Source organism: Nestor notabilis, unplaced genomic scaffold, assembly GCF_000696875.1.
Source record: "Nestor notabilis isolate BGI_N333 unplaced genomic scaffold, ASM69687v1 scaffold4919, whole genome shotgun sequence".
NCBI lineage: Eukaryota > Metazoa > Chordata > Aves > Psittaciformes > Psittacidae > Nestor > Nestor notabilis.
The window spans coordinates 65,591-91,799 of NW_009944908.1; the positions used below are offsets into that span (position 1 = coordinate 65,591).

Genomic DNA, 26,209 nt, shown 5'->3' on the forward strand with positions numbered 1-26,209 from the left:
TTTGATGTTAAGGTGTAGAGCCTGATTTCCAGTTCTGCATTTTTCTAAGAAAGCATGGGAGCAATGATGTGTTCAGAAAATAATTATCTTCCTTTTAGAGTGTTGTACAAAATAGAGGCATTATTGAAATGTCATTGGAAGTTTCTGGTAATCATATCACGACAAAAGGATATTTTTTGTTACACATACTATTCAATGCACTGGAAAATCGTGCTTATTTTTTGTGGTATTTCCTACTTTGAAACATCTGGAACTCACATTTAACAGCAAATCAGCACTGGGTGATTAAAGTCAACTTGTAGTTTGAAAGTTGAGTGATGGTAGGTAATGCATGCCTTCATTTGAGAGGATGTTTTGTTACTTTACTAGAAGATTAGTAAATGCCTGCTTGATAAGCTTCTCAAATTGAGAACAACTATTAACATTACAAGTACCAATTGATAGAAAGTTAACTAAAAAGGTTGACTTTGAAGGAGATCTATGACTAGAGTATGAAAATGGAGTCATTAATTATGAGGTTAATACTTGCGAAACACTATTTCAGTTGAGCATAGGGACAATCTACACATTTTCTTGCTGCTTGTTTTTGGATAGATAAATAGTAAGTTACTTCAATACTCTCCTCACAAAAGTACCTGTGTAAGAGATTGAAATCCTGAAAATTGGAAAATAGATTCTTGGATGTGAAAAGCTGTTTTTTACAGTGTTCTGTTTTTATTTTGTACTGAGTTGGCTGTGTATGTGTGTACAGTGTCTGTGAATGTTACTTAATAGATACGATTATTTGTGTATTTCTAATGGCACAAATCCATAACGGATTCTAAATTGTGTTCAAATAGGACACAGTTTGAAAGCATAATCCTTTTGGCTTTTAATTGTTACCTGTTATTAAAGAAAAATTTGCAGAAACTGCGTAAGTGGTGAATGCTCCATCCTGGCAGTGTTCAAGGAGTCTTGGGTGACATGGTCTAGTGTGAGACATCCCTGCCCATGGCAGGGGGGTTGGAACTAGATGATCTTGAGGTCCTTTCCAACCCATTCTGTGATTCTAAGATTAAGGAAAAACCAGTTGTCTTCAGATATCATCAAATTATGAAATGGAATATTGCATGAGCTACTGAGTTGCAGAGGTTTTACTTCATTTTTCCTATGTTAATTTTTAAAATAGTAACCCTGGAGTGAGAGTGTAGCTTTCAGATGTTTCATTTATTCTTTGACTTTATTTAGAGTCGCAAAAAATGTTGCACCCAAAAAGTTAAAGTTGGATCAAGCTGAAGGGGAATTAAAGATTGCTATGGACAGTCTAAGAAAGAACCAAGCAGACCTGAAGGAGGTTCAAGATAAATTGGCTGTACTCCAGAATACATTGGAATCCAAGAAACAGGAGAAGGCGGACTTGGAAAATCAGGTATATGATGGATATCCAGCAAAATTCCTTAAAATCTGCTTCTTTATCAAGTAGTTCTTCCTTTTAACTGCCAGTTTGTCATAATTTCAGATAACTATTTTTTTATTTTGGTGTAATGGTCTTGAACTCATAAATGGGCAAAGCATGGGGAATAAATGCTTTAAAGTAATAGGAAATATAGATGTTACGGATGTACCAACTAATACCCCTCTCACTTATATCTGCTTTTGATAAATTTTCAATGATTGTACTAAGAATTTGATTCATCTACTAACTTGCAAGTCAGTACATTTAAAGTTTTGAAAGCGTATTTAGGCCTTTTCTACTAATGCAATTTTGAGAATGTTTTTGGTTAACTCTACTCCTGTCTGGTGAAGAGCTGTCATGTGCACAGAAATAGGCAATATTTAGAAGACTTTTTTTTTAAGATTTGCAGTACATCATCTTGAGCTTTTTTACAAAAATAGTGTGGGAATTTGAAATGGAGTCTTAATTCTTGTCTGTAGTTCAAGTCAGTTCTTTGTGCGTTTCTTCTGCATCCTGATGTGGTTTGGAAGTAGAAGGGAGGGATAAACTATGCAAGCAGTTTGTTACTGTGGTGTAAATTGGCTGCTATGGTTACCAGAAGAGAGAGAGGATTGTAACAGCAGCAAGAGTTGACAGAATTTTCCTTCTATCCTGTGGCTGAAATGTGTCTCTGCTAAATAGTAAAGAATTCTAACACAGCTGAATTAAATTCCTGTTAGGTTATAAACATGGCTGGAAAGATGGCTTAGTTAAAAACCAACAGCAGAAATGCAGATTATGTATTCATAAGGATAGGATTTGGTTTGGGGTTTTTGTTTGGTTGGGGTTTTTGCAGAAACATACTTCATGAGACAGTGATGTCTTTAAGGTGGTTTCGTTTCTTTTATGACATACAGATAATTTCCTTGACTATGAATATCTTCTATGTTGCATATAGCGCTATTTTGAATTGTATGTTTTATACTGGTCTTCTTCCTTTATTTGGTTGAAAAAGTAACTGAATAGACTTTACTGTACTGGTACTGAGATTGGTTTTGTTCTTTAAAATTTCTATTATAATATGAAAGTGCTTTCTTTCTATTTGATGAAATTACTTGAGAAAACATCTGCACAGGAAAATAATCCTTGACTGCTTCTAATATTTGTAAAATGTCTTTAAAGTCATCATGTAATATAATCAGCCATTTTTTTCATTTTGAGGTTGACTTATGCAGCAAAAAACTACAGCGAGCAGAACAATTGATCAGTGGCCTTGGGGGCGAGAAAACTCGCTGGCATGAGACTGCTTTGGACCTGGGACAGAAGTACACCAATTTGACTGGAGATATACTTATTTCATCAGGAATTGTAGCTTACCTAGGAGCCTTTACATCCAGCTACAGACAAGTAATATGTACAGGGATTTTGTCCCTGGGTTTTGTAATAATTAAATTTAATTAATTTTTCTTCTATTACAAAGTTTATATTATTTATGTTTTAATAGAATTCATAAGTGGAACTGAAACTATTGTAGGATTTTGAGTTTTGTTTTTAAGACTCTTAGGGGAAATTCTTCCTTTGTTGTTCTTATTGCGGTACAAAGCATGGAGTCCTTTGGTTGCTTTTTCTTCACTGAAGCAGCTGCTGGTAACTTTATACGTGATGGCTTTGGTTACTCTCATTCAGTGGCTAAATTCTCTTTAACTTGAAAGAAAACAGAATAAGCTTCTGTTTCAGCAGCATCACAATTAAGCAAGTTCTGAAAGTGGACTAATTCTGTACAAAAATAGACAAAAGATACAATAGCTCAATAATACAGCAGACTTGTGCCTGTAACTCTTGGTGAAAGAAATTCTGATTACAAAAAGATTGTGACATGGAAGCTGATTTTAGCTATAACAAATTTTGGATGTTGAGATTACCCTGACTTTGAAAGGTTTTGAACACCAAAACTTGCCACTGAATTCAGCCAAAGAAATCAATCTCCATTTCTTTTGAAAATCAAGTCAAAGGATATATAAAGTTGCTAAAAATGAAGAGAGAAAAGAAATTAATGTACCTCATTTGAACACAGTATTTGGATGTAATCCTTATTTCAACTTTCCCTTCACTGTACTTCCTTCATCCATTTTTTCTTAGAAAATTTCATACCATTCTTTCAAACAAGTATGAGTAAATTATATTATTAATTATATTATTAATTATATTATAAATATTATAAGTTATATTATTAATTATACTTACAATACAGAACACTACTGCTGGTAGTATGTTAAATGAAATCATACCAAGGCTCTGACCAAATAAACTTGTATTTCATATACAGAAATCACATATGAAGGCATTTTTTTAAAGACATTTTTAGACATTTTATACAGAAAGATGAGTTTCTTTCCATTTGAAGATCTGGTGGTCTTGCATGTAGGATATGTTATGGGAAATGGGTTGAAAACTACATTTTTTTTATAATGGTTTGAAAAATCTGTGAAGAGGCAGAACTTCAGTTAATATTTGTTTTCTTCCTATCTAGATGCAAACTAAAGAGTGGGTATTGCTATGTAAAACAAGAAACATTCCTTGTTCTGATGACTTTTCCTTAACAAATACCCTGGGAGAACCAATACAGATCAGAGCTTGGAATATTGCTGGACTACCTTATGACATGTTTTCTATTGATAATGGCATCATCATTTCGTAAGTAAAAAAAAAAGGGAAAATATTCATTAAGTAGCTTGTCACAACATGCTTTTCTATTTTTATAGACAGTTTTCTACTGTATATCCAGTTTAACAATCACAGTTATAAAATGCCTGTAATGTTCAAATTAATAAAAAATACTAATAGTACTTTATAAGGTAAATTTCTTTTGATCTGTGAGTTTACTCCCCTCCTTTTTAACTCCTATGGATTGATATACTGATACCTTCTTCCCCCCCTCCCTTTTTTTTTTACAAACATGCTGCACACTGGATTCAGTTTAAGGCATCCTAAAGTGCTCCAGAAGTAGAATTTTGAGTACTGTTCTTGTTGTGTAATCAGTAGACACAGAAGTAATTCTCCTTAAAAAAGCACTTTAATTTTAGAGAAATGTGCTACCACAGTTGCTGCCAAGAGGTGTCTCTGCAGAGGTACTGGAGATTATTTTGCTAATCTTTCTATGAGGGTCACATACTTTTCCCCTAAGATGGCACTGGAAATATAGATAATATCTTGATTAGCTCTCTATAAACAGTTTTCCAGTTTATGTTGCCAACTGGTAGGAGATTAACATCCAGGCTTGTAACATATTTAGTGTATAAAGCCGTGACATTTTGGAAGTGTTGTTTTGTACACTGGGAACTGGATCTTTATTTTGCTAGGGCACAGTAACAAAACAGCAAAAAAAGGCCCATGTGTATCTTTATTGAAGGCAGTAAAGGAGGTGCAAAAAGCTAGAATGGACTTTCTAGTCTTTCTTACAGAAGATGATCCCAACCATGTGTTCTTGCCAGTTTCTTTCTCTGTTTCTTGCCTTTTATTCTGTGTACTTTTAAACTGCTTCAGCAAGAAAAGGTGTTCCTGCAATAACCTCCAATTTCAGAAACATGGGCTTTCACATCCCGTCAGGCAGCTGGGAGTTAGATACTGGTCTTCCTCATCTATGTGAGTTTTAGATATTTGATGAAAGGTGAAAAAGTGTATCTGTACTGACAATTTGGCAGCTGTTTTCATTAGGGCCTCATTTCCCTACCAGTACTTCATACAGACTAGAAATTCCTGGGATCCCTTCTGTAGCAGAACAACCCAGCATATTCCTAGACAACAGCTAAGAGAATTCTGGTTTTGGGGTTAGTGTAGAGACCTCTGTAGTAGGAATAATGAATGGGGCACCACAAAGTCTTCTTTGCACTCAGTCCAGTCCTCAAACAACTTTAAAAAATAAGTGAATTCATAGCAGAAACTTGATTACATCTTTGGAGTGCTGGAATTTACTAAATACTATTTACAGTTAAAAGCATGGCAGTTGCAATTGCAGCTTCCTATTGTAATGTAGTTAGAATTACAATAGTCTCATCACAAATTGAAGAAAGTTCTGATAAGGAAAGAAGGATTTAGTTTTCATTTTGAAATTCCCTTTTTGTTTCTAAATTTTCCCTTTTGTAATTATCTTAAGCTACATCCAGATAAAATACTTTGAATTTATCTAACAATATATTGTTTGATCTAAAACATTTTTAAAATTCTGTATATTTAAAGATATTCTCGTTGTTATTTGGCAGGTGGAACAAATTCTGAAATCTCAGAATTACTCATGGAAAGAAAATATGGATCCCATGAACTCTAAATCTTAATATTATTGCCTTTCACTTTAAAGATTATTCTGCATTCTTATGTGGTGTTCTAATACATGCACATCTGTCTCACATTAGTCACTAGAAGTATGTTTGTCTGGGCAGAGTTTACCTGGTATATATCAATGTCACAGTCAGTGCAAACATCACTGATTTCTTTGACAATGTGTAGCATGGGAACTGACCATGTAATGTTTTAACATCTAGAAATATCTGCAGCTCACTAGCGATTACCTTTAGATTAATGAGTCTGCTGATGGCTGAGATATGCGTGGCACTGACACTTGTGTTGAATACAGAGCTGGGTACTTGCAATACACTAAGCTTTGCGGCCTTGCATAAGCAGTTATGATTTTCATTTGGACTTTGTGTTTGTGAAACAAAAAATCCTCTCAGTCCTGCCCAGTATGCTTGCTAATGCATTCCTACTGACTTTTAGTTTCCAGGTTTTGTTCTTAGTACAGCTGAAGCTGAACTGACTGTGGAACAACGTTGTTTTAACTGCTTTTCTGTTTGTGATTGCTACCCATTTATGTCACATCTATTGGTTTTCTTTTCTGGATGATGAATAAATAATTCTTACAATTCATTTCCATAGCCAGGTTAATGGTTGTCAAGTCTATGATAACAGGTAACTAACATTTATGCATCTTTAATACAGTGTGCTACTGCAGAAACTTACTGATATAAATCTTTCATTTTTACTACAGTTTTCTTAGACTGACAATTCTACAGACTGCAGAGTCATGTTGTATAGTACTGGTGAATGAATACTTCTTTTACTGTAGAGTGAATGTTAGGTTTTCACACATAACTGAAATTGCATATTATAGGGTTAACCTGTGGAAGCATAAATGCATGGGTAATACTTCTGCTTTGGCAACTGGGATATGTGGGAAAGGGCAAAATGAAACAGGACAAAATAATGCACTATCTAAAGAACCTTAATGTACTTTGATTTGACTTCAAAAATTGGCATTGATTGTATTTCTGGAAGCAAAACTACTCATTGAAGTTAGAGGATATAGACTGGGATTATGACTGTATATGTTACACTTTTTTAGGCAATTACTGTATTAATAATTCAATCACTCAGGCTAAAGAGTTGACAAATGTTAATGGATTCAACGCTTCTACAGTACATCCTAGCACTTCACTTTTTATAAAGCTTTGATCAAAATTATCTTCAAACTAATGGAAAGATGGTTAGCATTTCAAAAGTAAATAATGATAGCTTTTAATTTTGAAATGTGAGATGTAATTTACCTCAAATTGGTGATACATGTTATGCCTGTAGTTATGAGTTTATGCCTAGATTGATTTTATATAAGGACCCCAGGAACCATGTAAAATGCAGCTCAAGTTTTTTATAACAACAGATCTTTCAGAAAACAGAATTGGAAAGCTATTCAGGGATAATTTGCAAACATACATAGTGACCTCTTATGCATTCCTATCAGTGAAGATGATTTTATCATTAATGAAAGCTGTATGTTTGGCTGTTATTAGAAAATTACTCTTTAGTTATTCAGTTTTAAGTATTTCATGTCTGTTACACAGTCTGAAATAATATGTGAAGTAATTAGGGATGTAGGTTTTGGCTGAGATTTTCTCAAATTTAAAATAAGAGCAAGCAAAATTACTACAAGCAAATGACATAAATAGTGCCTTGTTTAGAATATGCTTAACATGTAAGTTCACTGTGTTCAATTTACAGTTTGCAATTGCTTTATCACCTTGTGTCATCTTACTCTTAAAATCACCTGGCCATCTATCCCTTGGGTCTCCCTTTGGGTTCTCATAAGCAACTGAACTACCTAGCAATCTGGGAGCTCAGCAGTTCTTGGAGCATGCTTGGAATCCATTGGTGAACACTGTTACCTATCGTGAGTCCTGTTGGATTACAGGTGCATTTCCTGAACCTCTCAATACATTTTACTTGTGAAAACTTTTCTTGCTTCATAGGTAGGCTGGGCATGGTCCCTTTTAGATGACCCATTTTCCTAAATCATTCTGTAAGGGGGAAGAAAGCCATTCTCCTTGAGCTGGTGAAGGGTCACTGCCAAGTCCAATTTGTGATCCGTAACACAGAAGCATACTGTATAGCATACTGTGCATAATCTCAGGCTAGTGCCATGCATGGTAGATTTCTCTTCCAAAACTTTCACTCCTAAACTTATGTTATCTTGCTTCCGCAATGTCCATTTTCAGTCCAGAGAACCTCAAGCTGCTTCTGCTCTCTAGGTCCATATATATAGCTCCATATACATACCTTCTTCCAAGGTGTCACATTCATTTGCACACATTTTACTGTGCAAGATTCTGCAAGCAGGACTTCTGAGTACAGAAGTATTTTTTCACTAATACACATACATGATAGTTAGGACTAACATTACTAAGGTAAACATCAGTTTGCTCATAGCTGCATCAAGAATGCTTTGTACGTCAGCCAGAAGGCTGATATCGAGGTGGGGAAATGTTTGCCTCTGTTGCAGCCTGGAAAGGATTGGTTCTTGATCTTGCTGAGCTGCCAAATCTGACATCAGTTGCCAAAAAAATAAAAACCAGTTTCTGCTTTCTTCTTCTTTGTAAAGTTCCATAACTTCTTGTGAGTTGCTAAGCAACCAACTTCCCTTTCAGCTTTCTTTTCACTTTTTATATGTTGCATATTTTTGCTTATCTAGCCTCTCACAGCTTAATAAATAAAACATTCAGTAATGATAATCTAGTCACAAAGCTGCACCTCACAGAACTGTGCCTGAGTCGCAGCTGAACCCTTGGAATAAGGGTTACATGCATGTTGTTGTGTGTTGTGGTATTTACACATGTGTTAGTAGGTCTTATAACTATGTTTGGTCCTTAATAAGTTTATGGAATAGAGACTGTAACAGAGAACATAAAATGATTTTTCTGTCTTAAACTGTGCTTTACCAGTTTTAAAATTACTTTTCTTGAAAGAGGATCAAGGTGTATAATGTGTTACAGTTTTGCCTGCCAGCAACTTTGAAACTACTAATAAGCCTGCAAGAATTTAGATTGCACTGAACTAAACTTGTCTGAGCATTGTCTTTTAGACCTTTCACAGTATCTACAACTACTTCCTCTGTACCTTTTTCTAATTCAAGGCTTATCACTTTCTGTTGACAATTTGTGGAAACCTTTCATAAAACATCACTCTTTCTAAGAAAAAAATGTATAAATGAAGATCAGACAAAAGAAGAGATTGTGTTTTACTTAATTGCATACATTTCATCTTAGTATTTTTAAGGAAACTAAAGAATACAGATGCAGACATGTTTACATGACAAGTTTTGTTTGTGAATCAAGTTTTCTAGAGAGAGAAGTTCAATTTTTAAAAATATATTAATCTTAACTGATTTGCCATTGTCACTGTGTGTGAGGTAACTTGTAAGAATGATAAAGGCCATAGAAGTGGTCTGAAAGATTTCTTTTTATGCTGAATCTGGGAAAAAAAGCTATTACCAGTTTTTATCTTCTAGCAGTAGACTGTATTGTACCTCGTAACCAAACAGGATCTGACTGGGCCCCTTGATCCAAATTTTTAGGACTACATTTATTTTGGAATTCTTACTTTTGCCTGCTTAGATAGTTTCTAGTTTAGGTGGTTATTGCTGTAATTGTAATTGGCCATTAAAGTGTTTCACTAGACTTGGATATCTTGGTAATGTAACTACATGTGGTAGAAAACTATAAAAAAAGATATGTGAAGTAGTTACTAAATCTGCCAAAAACAAAATGCAGAAGTTCTTTTGTCCATTTCTGCTTAAAGATTAGGGATTAAAAGGTGTTTGAATCTACTTACACATTTCCCTTTATACTAACTCTAAAACGGTTCCTTATTGGAAATTTCCATTCGTTTTCACTTGAAGAATGCTCACTTATACATCTGACTTTGTTAAAGCTGTTAAAAACTTCAAAACTAAGCGTGCTATTAGTAGTAAGAAGTCTTATTCCAAGTACTTTTTTGAAAGAGAAAAATTGTGGGTTTTTTTAAACAAAGAACTTTAATCTGTCTCCTTTTAAATTCATTAAGGGTTATAATTGAGTATGCACCTACTATGATTTCATAGTGACACACTTCTGTTTTAATGACAAAAAGGAATAAATTGCCTTAAGAAGTACTTTAAGGTACTGAAGAGTTTATATTTCAATTTTGAAAGTTTGTATTTTTCCTTTCAGTAACGCAAGAAGATGGCCTCTGATGATAGATCCTCAGGGTCAAGCAAATAAATGGATAAAGAACATGGAAAAAGCCAACAATTTGCATATCATCAAACTTAGTGACTCTCAATTTGTTACAACACTGGAAAATTGCATTCAGTTTGGCAGTCCTGGTAAGTTGATTAATGGAAGTGTAAATTACAGAAGAACCTGGAGGGGGCACAATTAGCTAAGAAATGAAACCCCAGTGAGTAGCAAATGTTCTCATAGTTAAGGAAAAGAAAATTATTTTTTTTTCCCTCATTTTGCGTCAAATTAGTACTAAAGTAATTGAAGTCCTCACCTCAGGTTATAAGATACTACTTAGCACAATATAATACTCAGTTTAATTTGTATCTTTTAATTGCTCTATGAGATTTGTCATTTTTGCATGTTACAATAATTTTAGTTCTCAAAAGAAATGTTGGTTTCGTCTCTTCAAGACTATAAATTAATGATGCTTGTATTCTCTGTAGTACCTTTATTGCAAGTAGTCTTATTACCCTCAAATAGAAATAAATTAATGAAACACATAGTTACAACTCCAGTTATTCTTCAGTGGCTGACTAGAGTACAAGTGAGGAAATTGTTTATTCTCCATTCTTTCTTTCTCGATTTTGACAGTCTCATATTCTTACAGTTAAAATTGGAGCAGAAGTAGTTACCCAAAAATACGTCTGTGGTTCGTGTTATTTAGTTTGTTATTACTTTCCTTTTTAAAAATGATAGACTTAAAATGCTGTTCTAAGCCATTGGCAACAGTAATAGTGATAGCATTTTAGTTGCTTTTTTTTGCAAGTTGATATGATAGTAGAAAAAGAAATTAAAAGTACATTAATTCATTTTTCAATCAGCTGAATATTTGAAGAAACTTAACCTTATCTCTAGATATTGATTGATATTTTTATTGTTTGCACACTCTAAATACACATTATACGTATGTATTGTAAAGAACAGTCAATCAGTAATATAAATGCCAAGAATATTCTACTAATTCTTGTGTTATTCTGAAGTGCTACTGGAGAATATTGGGGAAGAACTTGATCCTATCCTAGAGCCGCTTTTGCTCAAACAGACATTTAAGCAGTCAGGGAGTATATGCATTTGCCTCGGAGATGCCATTATCGAGTATGCTCCTGAATTCCGCTTTTATATTACAACTAAGCTGAGAAATCCACATTATCTTCCTGAAACATCTGTTAAGGTGAGAATTCTGTAAATGAATGTGCGACTCTCTTTTAATTTCAAAACGGTTCCTTGGCTAAAGCCAGGGAAGGATTTTTGGCTTTTTTTTTTTTCCCCCTTCCCTGCCAACATTGCTTTTTTTTTTTAATTTTACAATGCTGAAAGACTGGTGTCATCTTAGAAGTGTTGACATTTCTCATATCTAATACTTCACCTTGCAATACTGTCATTCTCTCATACTGTCAGTTCTTTAATTGATTGAGTAATTTTATCACTGTTCCCAGTCTGTATCTCCTGATGCTATTTAGTCGTCTTTTATTATAAGAATATTTTCAAGGGCTTAATAGAATAGTCAGCTCACATTCAAACTCTGCATTAGGCTTGCATGTTTGTGATTTTTATCTGTAGTATGGTTAGGGACAGGAGTCTGAGCAATTTTTGGCATTGTGCCTTGTTTATATCAGATAGAAAATACATTTACAGATTTATATAATTGATAACTATAGCTATTCTTAATTTTCTATGTTAGGACAAAAAGAAAGGTGGTTTCCTGCTTTGAAAAATTAAATTGGTGGTTTAGTCTTTTTGAAGTTGCTTGGGAGATGTATTCCCCCTTTCATTTATTACTGTTTTTGAAGAATTGTTTATAGGAAAGTATTGTAAATTCACAGTTTGGTTAAACATAGACTATACTGAAACACAAATCCTTGAAATCAAAACTTTCTAAGCTATTATGACATTCAGGAAGATGGAACAATAAGTTGTTTCGACAAGGAAGGAGTATTGATGCAGAAAAAAATGTACATATGCATTTTAAAGCTATATGAAACTTCTCTAGTTGGGTTCAATGCAGCATGCAGTCAGACGTAAGTAAGTTGTTAATTGCTCTAATGAGGAGCAGTTCCTTCATGACATGGTTGGTTATACGCCCAGCTACACCACACACTGCTGAGCTAGCTGACTTAAGGTGGCTCACATACAGGGAGCAGGAGGCAGAAAAGTGGTATCTCAATATCCTAGTCTGAAGCTAATTTCAGCATCCATTGGTGAATTTGTCATGAGGTTTATTCAGGAGCTAGCTAATGACATGAGACCATGGAAAATGGTTATTGATACAGTTTTCATAATCTCACAGAAAGAGATTACTGAATTCTAATGTGACTTACATGGTGAAGCCTGCAAAGAGATATAGGTCATTGATTTATAGATATGTATTTGCTGTTATCAGCCATTTGGAGTAGCTTTTTTCTGCTTCTAGAACTATTAATTAAATGTAGTAAAAACCACTAAAAAAGTCAGATAATTTTCAGGACTGCTGAGGGAAAGGTGACTTATTCATGGCCTTAAAAAATATCAGCCTGTACCTCATGGACCAGTGAGAAATGTGGCATGGATACAGCAGTGTGTGCTTAGACCTCAGAGGTTCTGATGTCTGAACCAGCCAACCCTTCAGAGCATGGCAGCTCTGACTAACAGCTAACTCGTAACACTGTTTGTAGCCTTTTACTTCGAAGAAGAGAAATTGAGCTTATAGAAAACTCCTGAAGTTTTGAAACAGGTCCCTCTTTTATTTCCCATTACTAGAATTGTTAAATAAGGTGTGGAAGAAATAGGCCATGCTGCTTGTGAAGATCATGCTGATTCTTAATGTCATATAGAACTGAACCTCCTCTCAAAATTTCTGTGTGAAAGAACAGTGTGATGTGCTATCTGCACTCCTAAATTGTTTTTTTTTTAGTTCAGGCTGTAACAAAACACTTAGTGATGTATTTGAAGAAAGTTAAAATAGTACCTTAAAGACTCAATATTTGGACAACTTTCAGATGTTAGTGGCAGAAGCAGATCAAGACAAGTTAACTAACTTCACAGGTATTCCATATTCTAACTGATCATTATGCTCAAGGTGAATGTTCTGTTGAAATACAAGTCAATGGTATCTGTACCCCCCAAAAAAGCCTAAAGAATCTGTGGTTACTACTACCTAGTCAATTAATGAAAACCAGTACTTTCATTAGTCTTGATGACTGATAAGTAGATTATTTTCTTGGTTTTGAACCACATGCATCTAACTATTTTCTACCCTTCTGCTGGTAATGTATTCCATCCCTTTCTCATGTAAAATACAGTGCATTTTTGCCACTTCTTCAGCAAGAGCATGTGGGTTTTTCTGGATCCATTATAAATATGTCATAGGATGGGAATTCTTTTGAACAGTGACTTTTTTCCCGGTCACTTACTTTCCCATGATAAAAAGAAAATATGTTGCTATCCTAATTCTAGGATACAAATACTCCTCTAATAACAACACCACAAACTTCGTGTGAATGAGGCCAATAAAGAGAGAAAATGTGGCAGAGGCAATAACAGTTTGAAGTACAACCCCAGCCTGTATGTTATTACTTACTTTATGAAAAGAGCAAAAATTTTATGGGGGAAATGTTTCTAAACACCAGAAAAAGTGATCTACCTGGTCTTTATATTTTTACAAAATACTGTGTTAGCATCCCATTTGCACTGGGATGTTCAGATGGAACAATTCTGGAAAACAAACGATACCACATTTACTTACAAAAAAAAAAAAGTTGAATCTTCAAATTTTCAGTGTAATTTTGAGGAGCGGAATGAAGTTCTGTAAATTGTTGTCACATTGCTTTTGTGGTTAACTTCCTGGGTTAATCCTGAAGTTAGCTTTCTAACATAATCTTAAACCCTCAGCTGCTATTCATTTACTCTAAAAGTTTGGTTGAGTATAATACATGACGTTATACAAACCTCATATTGTAAACGAAGAAGCATTCTAATTGCACCTGGCCATAAGTGTACTATCTCTCAAAAAATATTTCTTTTAACAGGTAACATTATTGAACTTCATGATAACTTCAGAAGGAATGCAAGATCAGCTTCTTGGAATTGTAGTTGCAAAAGAAAGGCCAGATCTCGAAGAAGAAAAACAAGCCCTCATCGTTCAAGGGGCTGAGAATAAAAGGTATCAAGATAACTTCCCTTGTTAGAGATAGAAGCAGATTTCTCTCTAAGGAACTACACTCATGGGAAAGATACTTCAGAGACCCTTTTTGTTGTTTGATTTAACAGAAAATTCAAGACTGCTATTTTTGAGAGGCCAAACTTAGGCTTCTGTTTGGGTTTTTTAGGCTGATTTGAATGCATACTCTTACTTATATTCCTACTGTCTGTGCCTTCCTCCTTCTAATATGGTTTCCTATTTACAGGATTATTAAAAAACATTAAAGAATTGAATTGCAGGTTGTGTCATTGCAAATGTAACTCCTGATCCTGTTCTCTGGTTTTATGCATCCCTTCAATGATTTTGGCTCATGATTTGCTGTCCTCAGAAATTTTCATTAGATATTAAAGGTTGTCTTTTAGAAAGGTTTTCACTATACGCTAGATTTGCACTGATTTCACATCGCAAAGGGCATCTTTCCCCATGGGTCAAAGCATGAAATGTGCAGTATTAAAAGTGGTTTGTCATTTCCTCCCTTAGCCACACATTTTTAGCCTAAGTGGATAAATTTTTAACAAATATAAGGGAATGTTTAATAAGAAAAGAAGGTTTTTAATGTAAGTAAGTTGCATACCAAGAATAGAATTTACACATTATCTTATTTTATAGGAACTAACAGAAAACAGCTGTAATTTTTGTGTGTGAAAAACCTTGTTTATTATTTTAGGCAGCTGAAAGAAATAGAAGACAAGATTTTAGAAGTTCTTTCAGCCTCAGAAGGAAATATTTTGGAGGATGAAACTGCTATTCAGATACTGTCTTCTTCGAAAGTTCTGGCTAATGAGATTTCTGAAAAGCAAGCTGTAGCTGAAGAGACAGAAAAGAAGATTGATGCTGCTCGTATGGGCTATTGTCCTATTGCTATCCATTCAACAGTCTTGTTTTTTTCTATTGCTGATCTAGCCAACATTGAGCCAATGTACCAGTATTCACTCATGTGGTTTATTAACCTTTTCATCATGTCTATAGATAATTCAGAGCAATCAGAAGATTTACCAACAAGGTAAGAGCGATAATTCACCATTTGTAGTTAGTGATGTATTTCCTAGTTACTCCAGAAGTGTTACTGTTATTTCTCCAAAGCGTGTTGTCTCGAGCATTGCATTTTGAAATGTATTTTGTACATATGTACGTCAGATATTTCCCTGGAAAATGATTTATTCCTAGGAACAAAATGGTACAATATATTACAAGTGTAACATATTCCACTACTTCTATTTAGTAAAAGCTACCTCAAGTCATGTCTGAAATTACAAAGTATCAGATTAAAATGGCCCACTTGCTTTGATTTTATATTTCATGTAGTGACTCTGCATGTCTTCAAGAAACAGACAGGAAACTTCTTCAAGTGTTCTGACTGGGGTTTTGGCTGTAGAGTGTGCAAGGCAGTAATTTTCAACCCAAACAATTTTTATTTAATTCGTTTTATTTTTTTATAAGTAAGGTGTCCATCCCTCTTCCAGCTTGTTCCTGAGACCAGGACAAACTGTGCCATTTTTAATGATCTGAATTTATTTTACATGTGATGAACCTTAGTAGTATGATTACAGTAGGAATATTCAAAATATACCCTTGAAGTGAATTGTCTACACAGAGATCGTTTAAAGGAAGTTTTTCAGTGTTATATCACATCATTTACTAAACTCTAGAGGTTTTATTTGATCTTCAAATCACAGAGCATTGTTTCTGTTAGTTAGCTACTTGCCTCTTCATCAAATGAACAAAGGACGGGAGAGGGAAACTACTCCCAGTTTGCATATAGAAATCGTTTCTACTTAATACTGTAAATGGCAATTTCTGAATTATCCATTACTGTCCATAATTTATATAAATACAAGTAGTTGTGGCACCTAGTGAGGTAATACTCAGTGTGTGTGATTTCATGTGTAGTGTTCAATTTAGTGGCATACTGGTTATGAAGCTTATTTTTCATTAGAATTAAGTCAAGGCCTGGGCAATCTAGCATAACTGTTTTAACAAAGATACTGCTACTAATCATGTAAGTCAAAGCTTAATATTTAGTATTGCATTTGAAACTACATTCAAGGTAGCCTTTTACCAATAAGGCAATCTGTGTTCTATATACCTAGCTCTTTGACTTTAAATCTTACCCTTTTACACCTCAACCTGCCCCCCACCCCTTGCCTAAACTAAAGTAAGTAATAAATAAAATAATTGAGTTTGATTCAGAACCTTTATGTAAGCAGAAATATAAAGATATAGGACCTCAATCCCAGTTGACAGTGTGCATTCCCAGGGAGTGACTGGTATAAGCCCATTTTGTTAATTTTGCCCAGTGAAGGCAGAGGAAGATAGACTCACAGAAAATTTTCTCTGAACTAGTAACTTGCATAAGACTATCTTCGTTAGCCAGATGTTTTTTATGAGAGGCTCTGTGCTGAGAATTTGTGATCATCCGTTTCTCATGCAAACCACGTTACTTCTGTAACTTGGAAAAAAGTTTACATTTTGTCCCAGTATCTTTGTGTCAGTATTTTCTGTAAAAATCCCCGTTTAACTGATGAGGAATCAGTAATTTTGAAAGAACTTAAGAATGCTCATAAAAACCCAGAAGCATTTATATATTACAGTAATATTATTTAAATTGGTCTATTTCTTGTTAGCTGAATGGGAGAAATAAAAAATATACTGAAACACAAGCCTGAAAAGGAGAAATAGATCAAACAACATAGCTTGCTCTCAATCTTGATCTTCTATCAAAAGCTTTCCTCTTTTCACTTATGATAGATCACACTTAGGTTTTTGAATGACCACCATCTCTGAACTGCAGAAATACCCCCTGAGTAGCTCCCTATCAAGGGATTGGTGACCTATGTAGTTGAAAAAAGCCATAGAACCCCACCACACCTTTGTTACTACCTTGAGAAAAATATTTGAAATACTTGTGAAAATTCAGATATTGCATTGCTAACCACCCAATGGACTTTTCCTTGTTTTGACTAGGTATTCAAACTTAAACCTTTATAAAACAGTAGATGGCCTCCTTGTTTTGTATTTAAAGAAAAATATTTATAATAAATCACAGAAGTGTAAATATATTTGTATTATAGTGTACATATTTCAGATAACCTTTAAAGATAGACTATTTTGGCTCTGGAATTCATATTCATAATGAGTTTTTAAATTGCTGCTCTTTTCTGCCTGTCCCAAAAGGGACCTCTCACTTCCTCTGAAAATCACGTGTTACATGAAGTGTAATTGCACTTCATTTTTTCCATGTTACTTATTCACAAAATAGTACATGCATTTAATGATTGCTTGGGGGTAATCAACCGGAGAGTATGTATATTAGAATAAAGAAGATGCAGTGATTTGTAATAGGTTTCCAGAGCTGCACACTCTTTAGAGTGGTATTAATGGAAGGTTGTTCTTTTTCTGACACCTGTAGGCTGAAGACTCTCAAGGATCATTTTACTTACTCTCTCTATGTCAATATTTGTCGCTCCCTCTTTGAAAAGGACAAGATGCTCTTCTCTTTTTGTCTAACTGTGAATCTCATGAAATATGAAAAATTGGTAATTAAAAATCATTTGTAGTAAAATAGGAAAATAAGTTTATAAATAACTAGATCACGTAAGCCTCGATTTTGTGGTGTTTCATTTTCATTGTAATAAGCAATTATAAGCACTGAAAAAGATTCTCTAGAATAAAGTAAATATATAATGAAAAGGTACAGCAAAACTGAGCTAGATGATAACAGTTTTTCTAAACATTATTTAAACCAAAGCCCAGACTATGTTGTTCTTACAGTGAGCATTTTGTAAAATTTTAATGTAATTTTGAGTTCTAAGAGAGTATCAAAATTAATTGCAGCCATAGATTTGAGAAACTACTCATTTTTCTCACAGTGCTAAATGTGTTTATTTTTGCATAGAATTCCTCAAAATCAAGCACTCTGCCAACTGAATTCTATTGATTTCTAGGAATTCTTTATAAAATGTTTCTTACCTGGACTTTTGAGGTTCATAATGAAGCACATGCATTTTAACCATGTATAAGCTTTTAGTAGTTGTATAGAATGCAAGAATTCAGATAAATGTATTTCTTACATAATATACTAAACCCATTGTATTTTATTTATTTAGTCCTGAGAATAGTGTTTTTCTTTGTAGATTAATGAGAATGAGTGGCAGTTTCTGTTGACTGGAGGCATAGGTTTGGAGAATCCCTTTTCTAACCCGTGTACCTGGCTTCCTCAAAAATCATGGGATGAAATTTGTCGACTAGAAAACTTACCATGTTTCACAAGCATCAGTAAGAATTTTGCACAACTGAAGGATGGATGGAAATTAGTATACGACAGTTTGGTATGTTAACATTCCTGATTGCTTGCATTCATAAACCAATTAACACACTGAAAATATTTATACAGAGAAAAGAAAGTGCTGTCATTTTACATCATATGTTCTTACATATATGAATGTAAATATTTAAGCAAATTGTGTGTAGTAGTAGATTATTTCCAATTTGTCAGGTAGTTTCTGAATAGCAAGTCAGGATTTGAATTGAATTTGTATGGAAAAAAGGCAACAAAACCTGGAGTGGGAAGGTGAAACTGAAATTTGCTAAATTAAGGCAACTGCTGTCCCTTATCAGTTTATACATTTGTTTACCAAGCTTTGAGGATGCCTTTTCCTCCTATTATGTAATATGCTGTTTTCCTGAACAAGTGTAAATAAACAATTATTGTCATGTAGAGAAACTAGAATGGGGTTTGGGAGACCTGTGATTCCTTGTTCTCTCAGTGAGCTGATGTATGCATTAATGACTTCGTCTTTGACTTCACCACTGTTTCCTTAGAATCTAAATTTGGGCATTTGCTTCATGTTTAATCTTACTATTAACTCCCTTTTTTTTTTTCTTTTATCATACTCCTCCCTTCTGCTTCTTGATAGGCAAAGTGCTCACTGTACACATACTTCCTGGCCAACTCATTAAAAAAGTTATCCTTCTTTCCTGCTTGCACTATGTCTGACCATAATCACTTCCATTTTCAGATAATGCTGTCCTTTTGTGCTAGTCCATTGAAACACTTTTTTTACTGTTAACTTAAAAGATGAAAATTTATCAGCAGTATTCAGTCAAATGACCCAGGACTTCTTACACCCATTTAACACACCATGTGTTTCAATCATAGTAAATGTCAAGGGTTTTGAAATCCTGCCTATTTAAATGAGGGCTTAAAGATACAGCAACTTGAGGGCTTTTGTTCTTCGGGAAATAGTTGCTTGGAAAATGAAAAGAGAAATGATGGCATTTGAAAAAGAGGCTGAGGGAGGGGATGACTACGTCCCCTTTGGAATTCTAGCTTTTTAAAGCAATGCCCAATATAAATGAAAGGTGCTGGCTTTTGGAAGTAAAGATTCAAGAAGTGTGTGATGGCTACGTGTCCATTCGCATAACCAAACTGAAATAAATAGAAATTCCTTCATTTAAGTGGCATTCAATAAAATGAGACTGATGGAATCAGGTCATCAGTTAGAGAACTGATAAAGAATCTGATAAATAGTAACACTGAAGCCAAAAACATTCAGTTACTGAACCTGGAGTGCTAGAAGTGGGATTATCTATCACTGTCCTGATACAGAAGAGTCACTATGGCTTTTTCCTGTAATGTAAAAACACTTTCATTACCTATCTAGCTTTAATACTAGTACTTTCATGTGAATGCAATATAATTTTCAAAAATGCCAGTTAAAAGTCTTGGGGAAGATTCCTTTTTGATAGTTGCATTTATTTTCTTTTAATTGCCAGTGTAGTTTATTCCCAGTAATTGTTAGTGATACACAAATTGTTTTAAAATGGCAGTTTCATGCCTATATACATTTGCGTTAGAGAGAACACACAAGTCAGTGTTGCATGAGCCACTTAGCAGCAGCAGCCATACACTGCATAGTCCTTTTTCAAAGGAGTTTGAGGTGCACTTTTCTCCTACTGTTGTAGATCAGGTCACTTCCAAAAGTAGGGGAGACCTGACTTCAACTCCCCAGTTTAAGGATTCCATCTATTTTATCTAAAGTTATATTGCATATCTTGGAGTAGGAACTGAAACTCGCTTCTCTTCTGGCTGGCTTAATCTCAAAGCTACTGATGCATCCCTTCTCATGGAAAAGTGCAGAGTTTTCAGCACAGTGGTAATACTCAATGGAGCCCTCACTGTTTCCCAATTCATCCAGGTTTCTACAAAGCTTGCAGATTATTAACTGAACTTTTCAACAGCTGTTATAAATGTCATTCTGAGGTACCTGTTTTTTCCTTAGTATAAAAATAATACAGCATTTTGGATTTCAGTGTGAAATCAATGTGAAACTGAGTGCCTAGAAATCGGGGAAGGCAGGAGCCATGCTGCAGATCCTTAGCAGAATGTGAGCTCCATTATGATTTGATTTGCTAAATCAAAGTAGCTCAAAATGCAGTTTGTGTGGGTTTGTCTGCATACCTCTGTGGCCAGCCCTCCTCAGGCAAGTGCAAGAAGCTCACAAGCAGAGAAAATGTTTCCAGAAAGGCATACTGTACTTCTGTCTAATAAGAAGTTAACATGCCACACAACAACTGCTGTTCCCAATCGGATAACTGCAATAACAACATAACAGTTGGATTATTCATAGGCCATTTGCAAACTAAGTTCTCCGATGAATTGTTTGACTTAATTTTCCAATTCTTGTTTTTCTGTGCTAGTTTTCTGCATTCAGATGTAACCTAACTCATAGTTATCAGGTAGTGCTGTAATATGATTGTCACTGATTATATGGCTATCATTGTAATATTGAAGGCTGACAGTTCTACCAGAAAGAGGGAGGCAAAGTGTATTTTCAGGTTTCTTCCACCTCATTCCTTCTGTACTTCCTAGAGAAAAACACTGGGTTATTATCTTTTAAACACTTAAAAATTACTGTAACTTCCCTGCTATAAGAGAACCTTCTTAGTTATTTAAAGGTTGGTTGTGCCTTTTGTTTGTTTGGTTTTTGGTAGTTTTGTTTTAAAGCTTTAAGCATGTCAACCCCTTTTCTGTAGGTTAAGAAAAAATACATCATGGATTAATGTGGCAAATTAAAAGATAATTTACCCTCACTAGAGGTAATTCACAAATGCTTTAAATAATGTTGAAATACATGTTTTTAGAATCCCCAGAACGAGGATTTTCCTGCAGAGTGGCAAGACAAACTGGGGGAGTTCCAAAGGATGCTTGTCATTCGCTGCCTGAGGCCTGATAAAGTATGTATGAAACTTTTATTCAAAAAGGTCTGTCCATCTTGAAAACTAAAAGTATTTACAACTATGCATTCCAATTGTGTTGTCTACAACCATTCTACAACAGTCTGTCATAAAGGAAAATGGGAGTTAATGAGATTAAAAAATTCAGCAAGTTTAAAATTGTAATTAAAAAAATATTTAAAACAGAAGGTAGGCCTTTAGGTTTTGTTAAGTTTCAGTGTATATAACTAAAATCCCCAGAGCTCTTCCTCTTTAGGCTGTTTTACAAGCCTTGTGACTTTCCTTTTTCAGTACATGTACTGTATTTGCTTACACGTCTTTTTTGATGGATGTCATTATCTATGGTGAATTTTGTCTGATCTAAGAAGATAATGTAGGTACTTTAAAGGCAGCAATTACTGCAGATGCACGGATCTGTTTTGTTCTATGGAAAGTGTTTTGAAGCAGAACTGTTCTGATTTAGTCTGTCTAGCTGTGAGGCTTGAATGTGGCACAGATCACAAAAAGGCCTCAAAGTTATGAATCTTTATTCCAAAAAAGTCAACCCACTAAAAGCCAGAATACAAGTATTTGCTTGGACACTTGTCATATATACTCAGGTTAGAGGGACTGCTATTAGTCCACACCTAGCTATAACGACAAAGCATGAAAGATGGGAATTGCTATATACACTTAGGGCTTCTATTGCCTGTGAAAGGAATTAACTACACTTCATCACACAACCATTTAGCTTTATAGTAGTATTCAGATGAAAATATAAATGTTTGTACCATATGAAGAAGAGAAACCTTCAGACTTTACGCTTCTGGGGTTTTTTTGACTGGTGGTATGAGCTTTCAGAATGTTGGGCAGATGGCTCGGCATGGACAGGCACTGGCGGCAGTGGTGTATACTGATGCTTGGAGACAAAGTTATCCATAAGACGCTGCCTAGTTGCAGCTACTTCTTCTTCAAAAGAGTTTATTATGCTTCTGCCAGTTTTGCACTTAAAGCAAAGCGAAAGATTGAGACTCAGTTGAGCAATTTAACTGTGTAGTTCTACTACATTCAAAAATTAGATCCTCAGAAACCTACTAATCTGCCACTAATTCTAGCTTAGAAGTCTACTTTTAGGCTGTGGTTCATATTGCTGCCTGAATGATGTAGTTTGCCAGCTATTTCCCATGCGTAGTCCCACTGGATTCAGAAACTTCTCAATTAGTCTTGCCAGTAGGGCTCAGTTCAGTGACCACTTTTGGTTATGTCCAGTATACTTTTAAAGTAAATTGTGAACCTACTTTCAGCTGTATTTTACATCACATGAGGGATGGAGACTTGGGTTTGATTTTCTTCTGTGGCAAAAGGCATGATCTTGCTTCTTGGGATGCATTAAGATATTAATGCTTCAAGATGGCAAGCATGCTCTGGATCAGCCTGAGTGCATACCCCTTCAAGCAATTGGTGACAATATTCTTGGGGGGAAGTTGTCCCCCACTTGAAGCTGCTGCTTCAAGTTTTATATATAATGTACTTAGAAAATATTACAGCCTATTGGAATACTGCTTTAAGTACAATATTGTACTTAAAGGATGCTTTAAGTGCAATAAGGTTTAAGTACAATACTGGACCTTGGAACACTGCTTTAAATAATTTGCTGTTCGGATTAGGTAACATCATCTTCTCACTCTTGGTCCACCTTTTAAGATATGAGGCTGCTCCCACTGCAGCATGTGATCCTAGTTTTCTTTATTTGATTTTGGTGTATACAGAACTTAAATGCTTAACCCTGACAGTCACCAGGTATACTTTCAATATCAATTATCAGCAAAGTAAAGACCTCATTTGTGCAAACCCACCAGGAAGCAAGATGCCGAACCTTTATTGTGCCTCATTAGGGACCTTGGGTCACTTGATTCTTAGTATCCATGGGCTTTAGAGTTTGAAAGCTTAATTAGACTGATCTACATGGAAATCTGGGAATATGAAGCAATGACCTGGTCAAATTTTGTCTTTTCACGTGTGCTGTTCATCCTTCCTGAGAAGGATAGAGCTGCTCATTATAAGCCTTCCTGAATTGATTATTGTACCCAAGATATTTTTTCTAACGATTTGTTGGAAAAACATTTCTAAAGGAAAACATTTTTTCCTTCAAAAGCCTACACAATTTACTACACTAGGAAGTGTTCAGGTGCAGATTTCTTAACCAATAATGCACCTAAATCATTACTTCAAAGCAAGTTGTGTTCTAGCCTTACACAATCACTCCTTGCTAATGATTGGAAATATTAGAGATGAAAGTTTTTGTTTTCATTCTAGCTTATATTAATATTATTTGGTTAACACTTACAAGGAAGGTTCTCAGCCGTGTCATCTCCAGCATGTAGTATTCCTCCATGGTCAGGTCATCAAAGTCCTTAGTGAGGGCTAAAAAGCCACAGTTGGAACGTTTGGTGTGTTCGTTCCTGCAGTGAAAACCCAGAATAAGAACAGATACTAAACCCATGAAAGTTACATTTCAAGCAGTAAAGATACCTGAACAGACAGTTCTCTTCAGTACTTCTACTATCTATCAGCAGAAAAAGCATCATACAGAAAACATATGAAATAGATTTTACTGTATCTCAGATAAAAGCTAGTTGAACTATTTCAAAGTTACTGGGTAAGATAAACTTTCAGTAGGCCTCAGTTCTGTGAACTGCTATGGAGGAAATTGGTAATTTTATGAGTAAGGGGATGTTGTCGAAGAAGTTTGGAGGAATACATCTGTGCTTACCATGGGTCATCATTTGGTTCCCAGCCTTCCAGTTCTATCAAGCAAAAGAAACATTTTACCACGTCTGGTTCATTTTCATCTGGACAGTGGACAAAGCCCGCCTTTGCCATCTGCAGGTGACAGTTTGGAAGTTTAGAGCCTCATCCAACACACAGCTCATGTTCGCATCAGTCAACTCTGAGAGCCTACAAATAATGCCTTTCCCCACAAGATCTATCAGCACAGATCAGGGTGAAAAATACTTACGTGTGAGGGCTGAAAGCAGGCATATAAGCAACTAGTAAATGAACAGGCTGCAAGTAGTGAACAGGTTTCTGCACAACTGTGGTATCTGCAGGGTGCAAGAGTAGTTTTGCTCTAATAAAAGACATCTACTAGATGTTGTCATGCTACACATGCATTTCAGTAGCAGTGCATGAGCTCTGCCATAGCCAGGACCATAGAGAATATTTTCAGACCATGGATGTACGGAATCTTTAAATATAAGTTATGCAAGTAGAACACTACATCTATAACTGGTCACAGAGGGAGCACATCTGGACAGAACACTAAAAATGAAGTAAGTTTGTTTCAGTTACCAAACTTCACACATTCTCAGAGAACTCTTGCAGTGCGACTCATCTCAGATCCAGCCTGGAAGTTTTATGTGTGAGCCAAAGTACAAGTTGAGTAGATTTCTGTCTGTTTATTTATTTTTAGTGCTCAAGCCAAAGGCTGCAGGGACATAAACATTAGGTTTTCTACAATTTAAATAATTTCAATTGCTGAATTTTAAGTAGTGATCATTCTGCTGCTTCACCCTTCCTGCTGGATGTCTGCTTGTTTCTTCTATTGTAGGCTTCTTTTTTATGAATGAAAACTAGTAATCAGGAAGACTATATAATACAAGAAATTAACTTCTAAGCAACAAGAACAAAAAACCAATAAAAACAAGAGAAGCAACTGTATTCATTTCTATAGCTAGACATGCAGAAGCCACTCATACTACTACAGTATTTCTGAGCTGGGAACAGAGGAAGTTAGAGTATTTAATTTTTCATCTTCTTCAGACTTAGCGGAAGCTCACAACTCTTCTTGAATATGAATATACCTAAAGCTTCACATTCATGCGTAGTATACAAAAAATAAGGCATAGTAAAAATAACCATTTTCAGACTTACATTCTCTGGAGTGCACTTGCAGTTCTCTCTAAAAGGCCAGTTTGTGAAGGTTTTTAAACGATTCTCATATTCATACATATCCTTAAAATCACTCAGAAGCTTGGAAGCTGAACCAAGTTCTTTCAAGAGCATCTCCATCTTTAAAGCCTGCAACTGGGATAGCCTACATCCTCCCTCCTGCTCTCAAATTTAAGGCATTATACTAATTGGTAACACAATGCACCTGTAAAGCAGGGTAAGTTTTAAAGTAAATAAAAACACAGGTGAGTTTGTGAGCAGGACAATCAAGAGAAATAATGCTATTGGAGCTTTGTCCCTCATATCCCATTCTGTGTACTTGGTTGCATTGTATATTTATTAACTGAAAACACCTACACTAATGCAGTATGGAAATTACCAAAGTGGCTGAATTAACATTGCTGTTTGAAACTTTAGCATTTCTTGAATTTAGTGTTCAGAGATTAAATCTCAGTATCACATTTGTGAATGGTATTGCATTCCTTTGAAGGGGAGGTGGCTATGGTAAAATACTCTAGAGAGTGTCCAGGCATAGAATGGATGGCGATATTTAAAAGAACTCTAAGAGTTTACAGGATGAGAGCATTAAGCTGACATTTTATAAGTTGTCTCTCATTTTGGTACAGAGCCCAGTTAACTTCAGTAGGAAGTTGAAACACTAGTGTGTACAACAGTGTACTGTGTAACAGTGCTGTATACAGCAGTTTCCTAAGCAAAGATTTTAACACCTTTGAAAGGCGTTGTATTATGAGATTTGAAAATTGAAATCCTCTCCGTCATACAGATCAGGTAAGCGCAGGAGAGTGTGTTTTTTCCTACACCAGGCCATGAGTCTGTTCTGACGTGGTGACAGAGATGAGATTAAGG

The 26,209-nt window shown here is 35.1% G+C and overlaps 1 protein-coding gene across 1 annotated transcript in view; it reads left to right on the plus strand.

The window, feature by feature from the left end:
* Nucleotides 1–26,209, plus strand: part of DNAH7 (dynein, axonemal, heavy chain 7) — a gene marked incomplete at its 5' end in the record, with an annotated part of 98,485 nt that overhangs the window by 62,138 nt on the left and 10,138 nt on the right. The window contains 10 exons of the mRNA XM_010022633.1: nucleotides 1,228–1,408; nucleotides 2,636–2,821; nucleotides 3,945–4,108; nucleotides 9,946–10,100; nucleotides 10,980–11,170; nucleotides 14,004–14,137; nucleotides 14,844–15,179; nucleotides 17,586–17,712; nucleotides 18,310–18,504; nucleotides 21,320–21,412. Coding sequence (XP_010020935.1) covers nucleotides 1,228–1,408; nucleotides 2,636–2,821; nucleotides 3,945–4,108; nucleotides 9,946–10,100; nucleotides 10,980–11,170; nucleotides 14,004–14,137; nucleotides 14,844–15,179; nucleotides 17,586–17,712; nucleotides 18,310–18,504; nucleotides 21,320–21,412 — 1,762 coding nt within the window. The remainder of the gene's footprint in view (nucleotides 1–1,227; nucleotides 1,409–2,635; nucleotides 2,822–3,944; nucleotides 4,109–9,945; nucleotides 10,101–10,979; nucleotides 11,171–14,003; nucleotides 14,138–14,843; nucleotides 15,180–17,585; nucleotides 17,713–18,309; nucleotides 18,505–21,319; nucleotides 21,413–26,209) is intronic.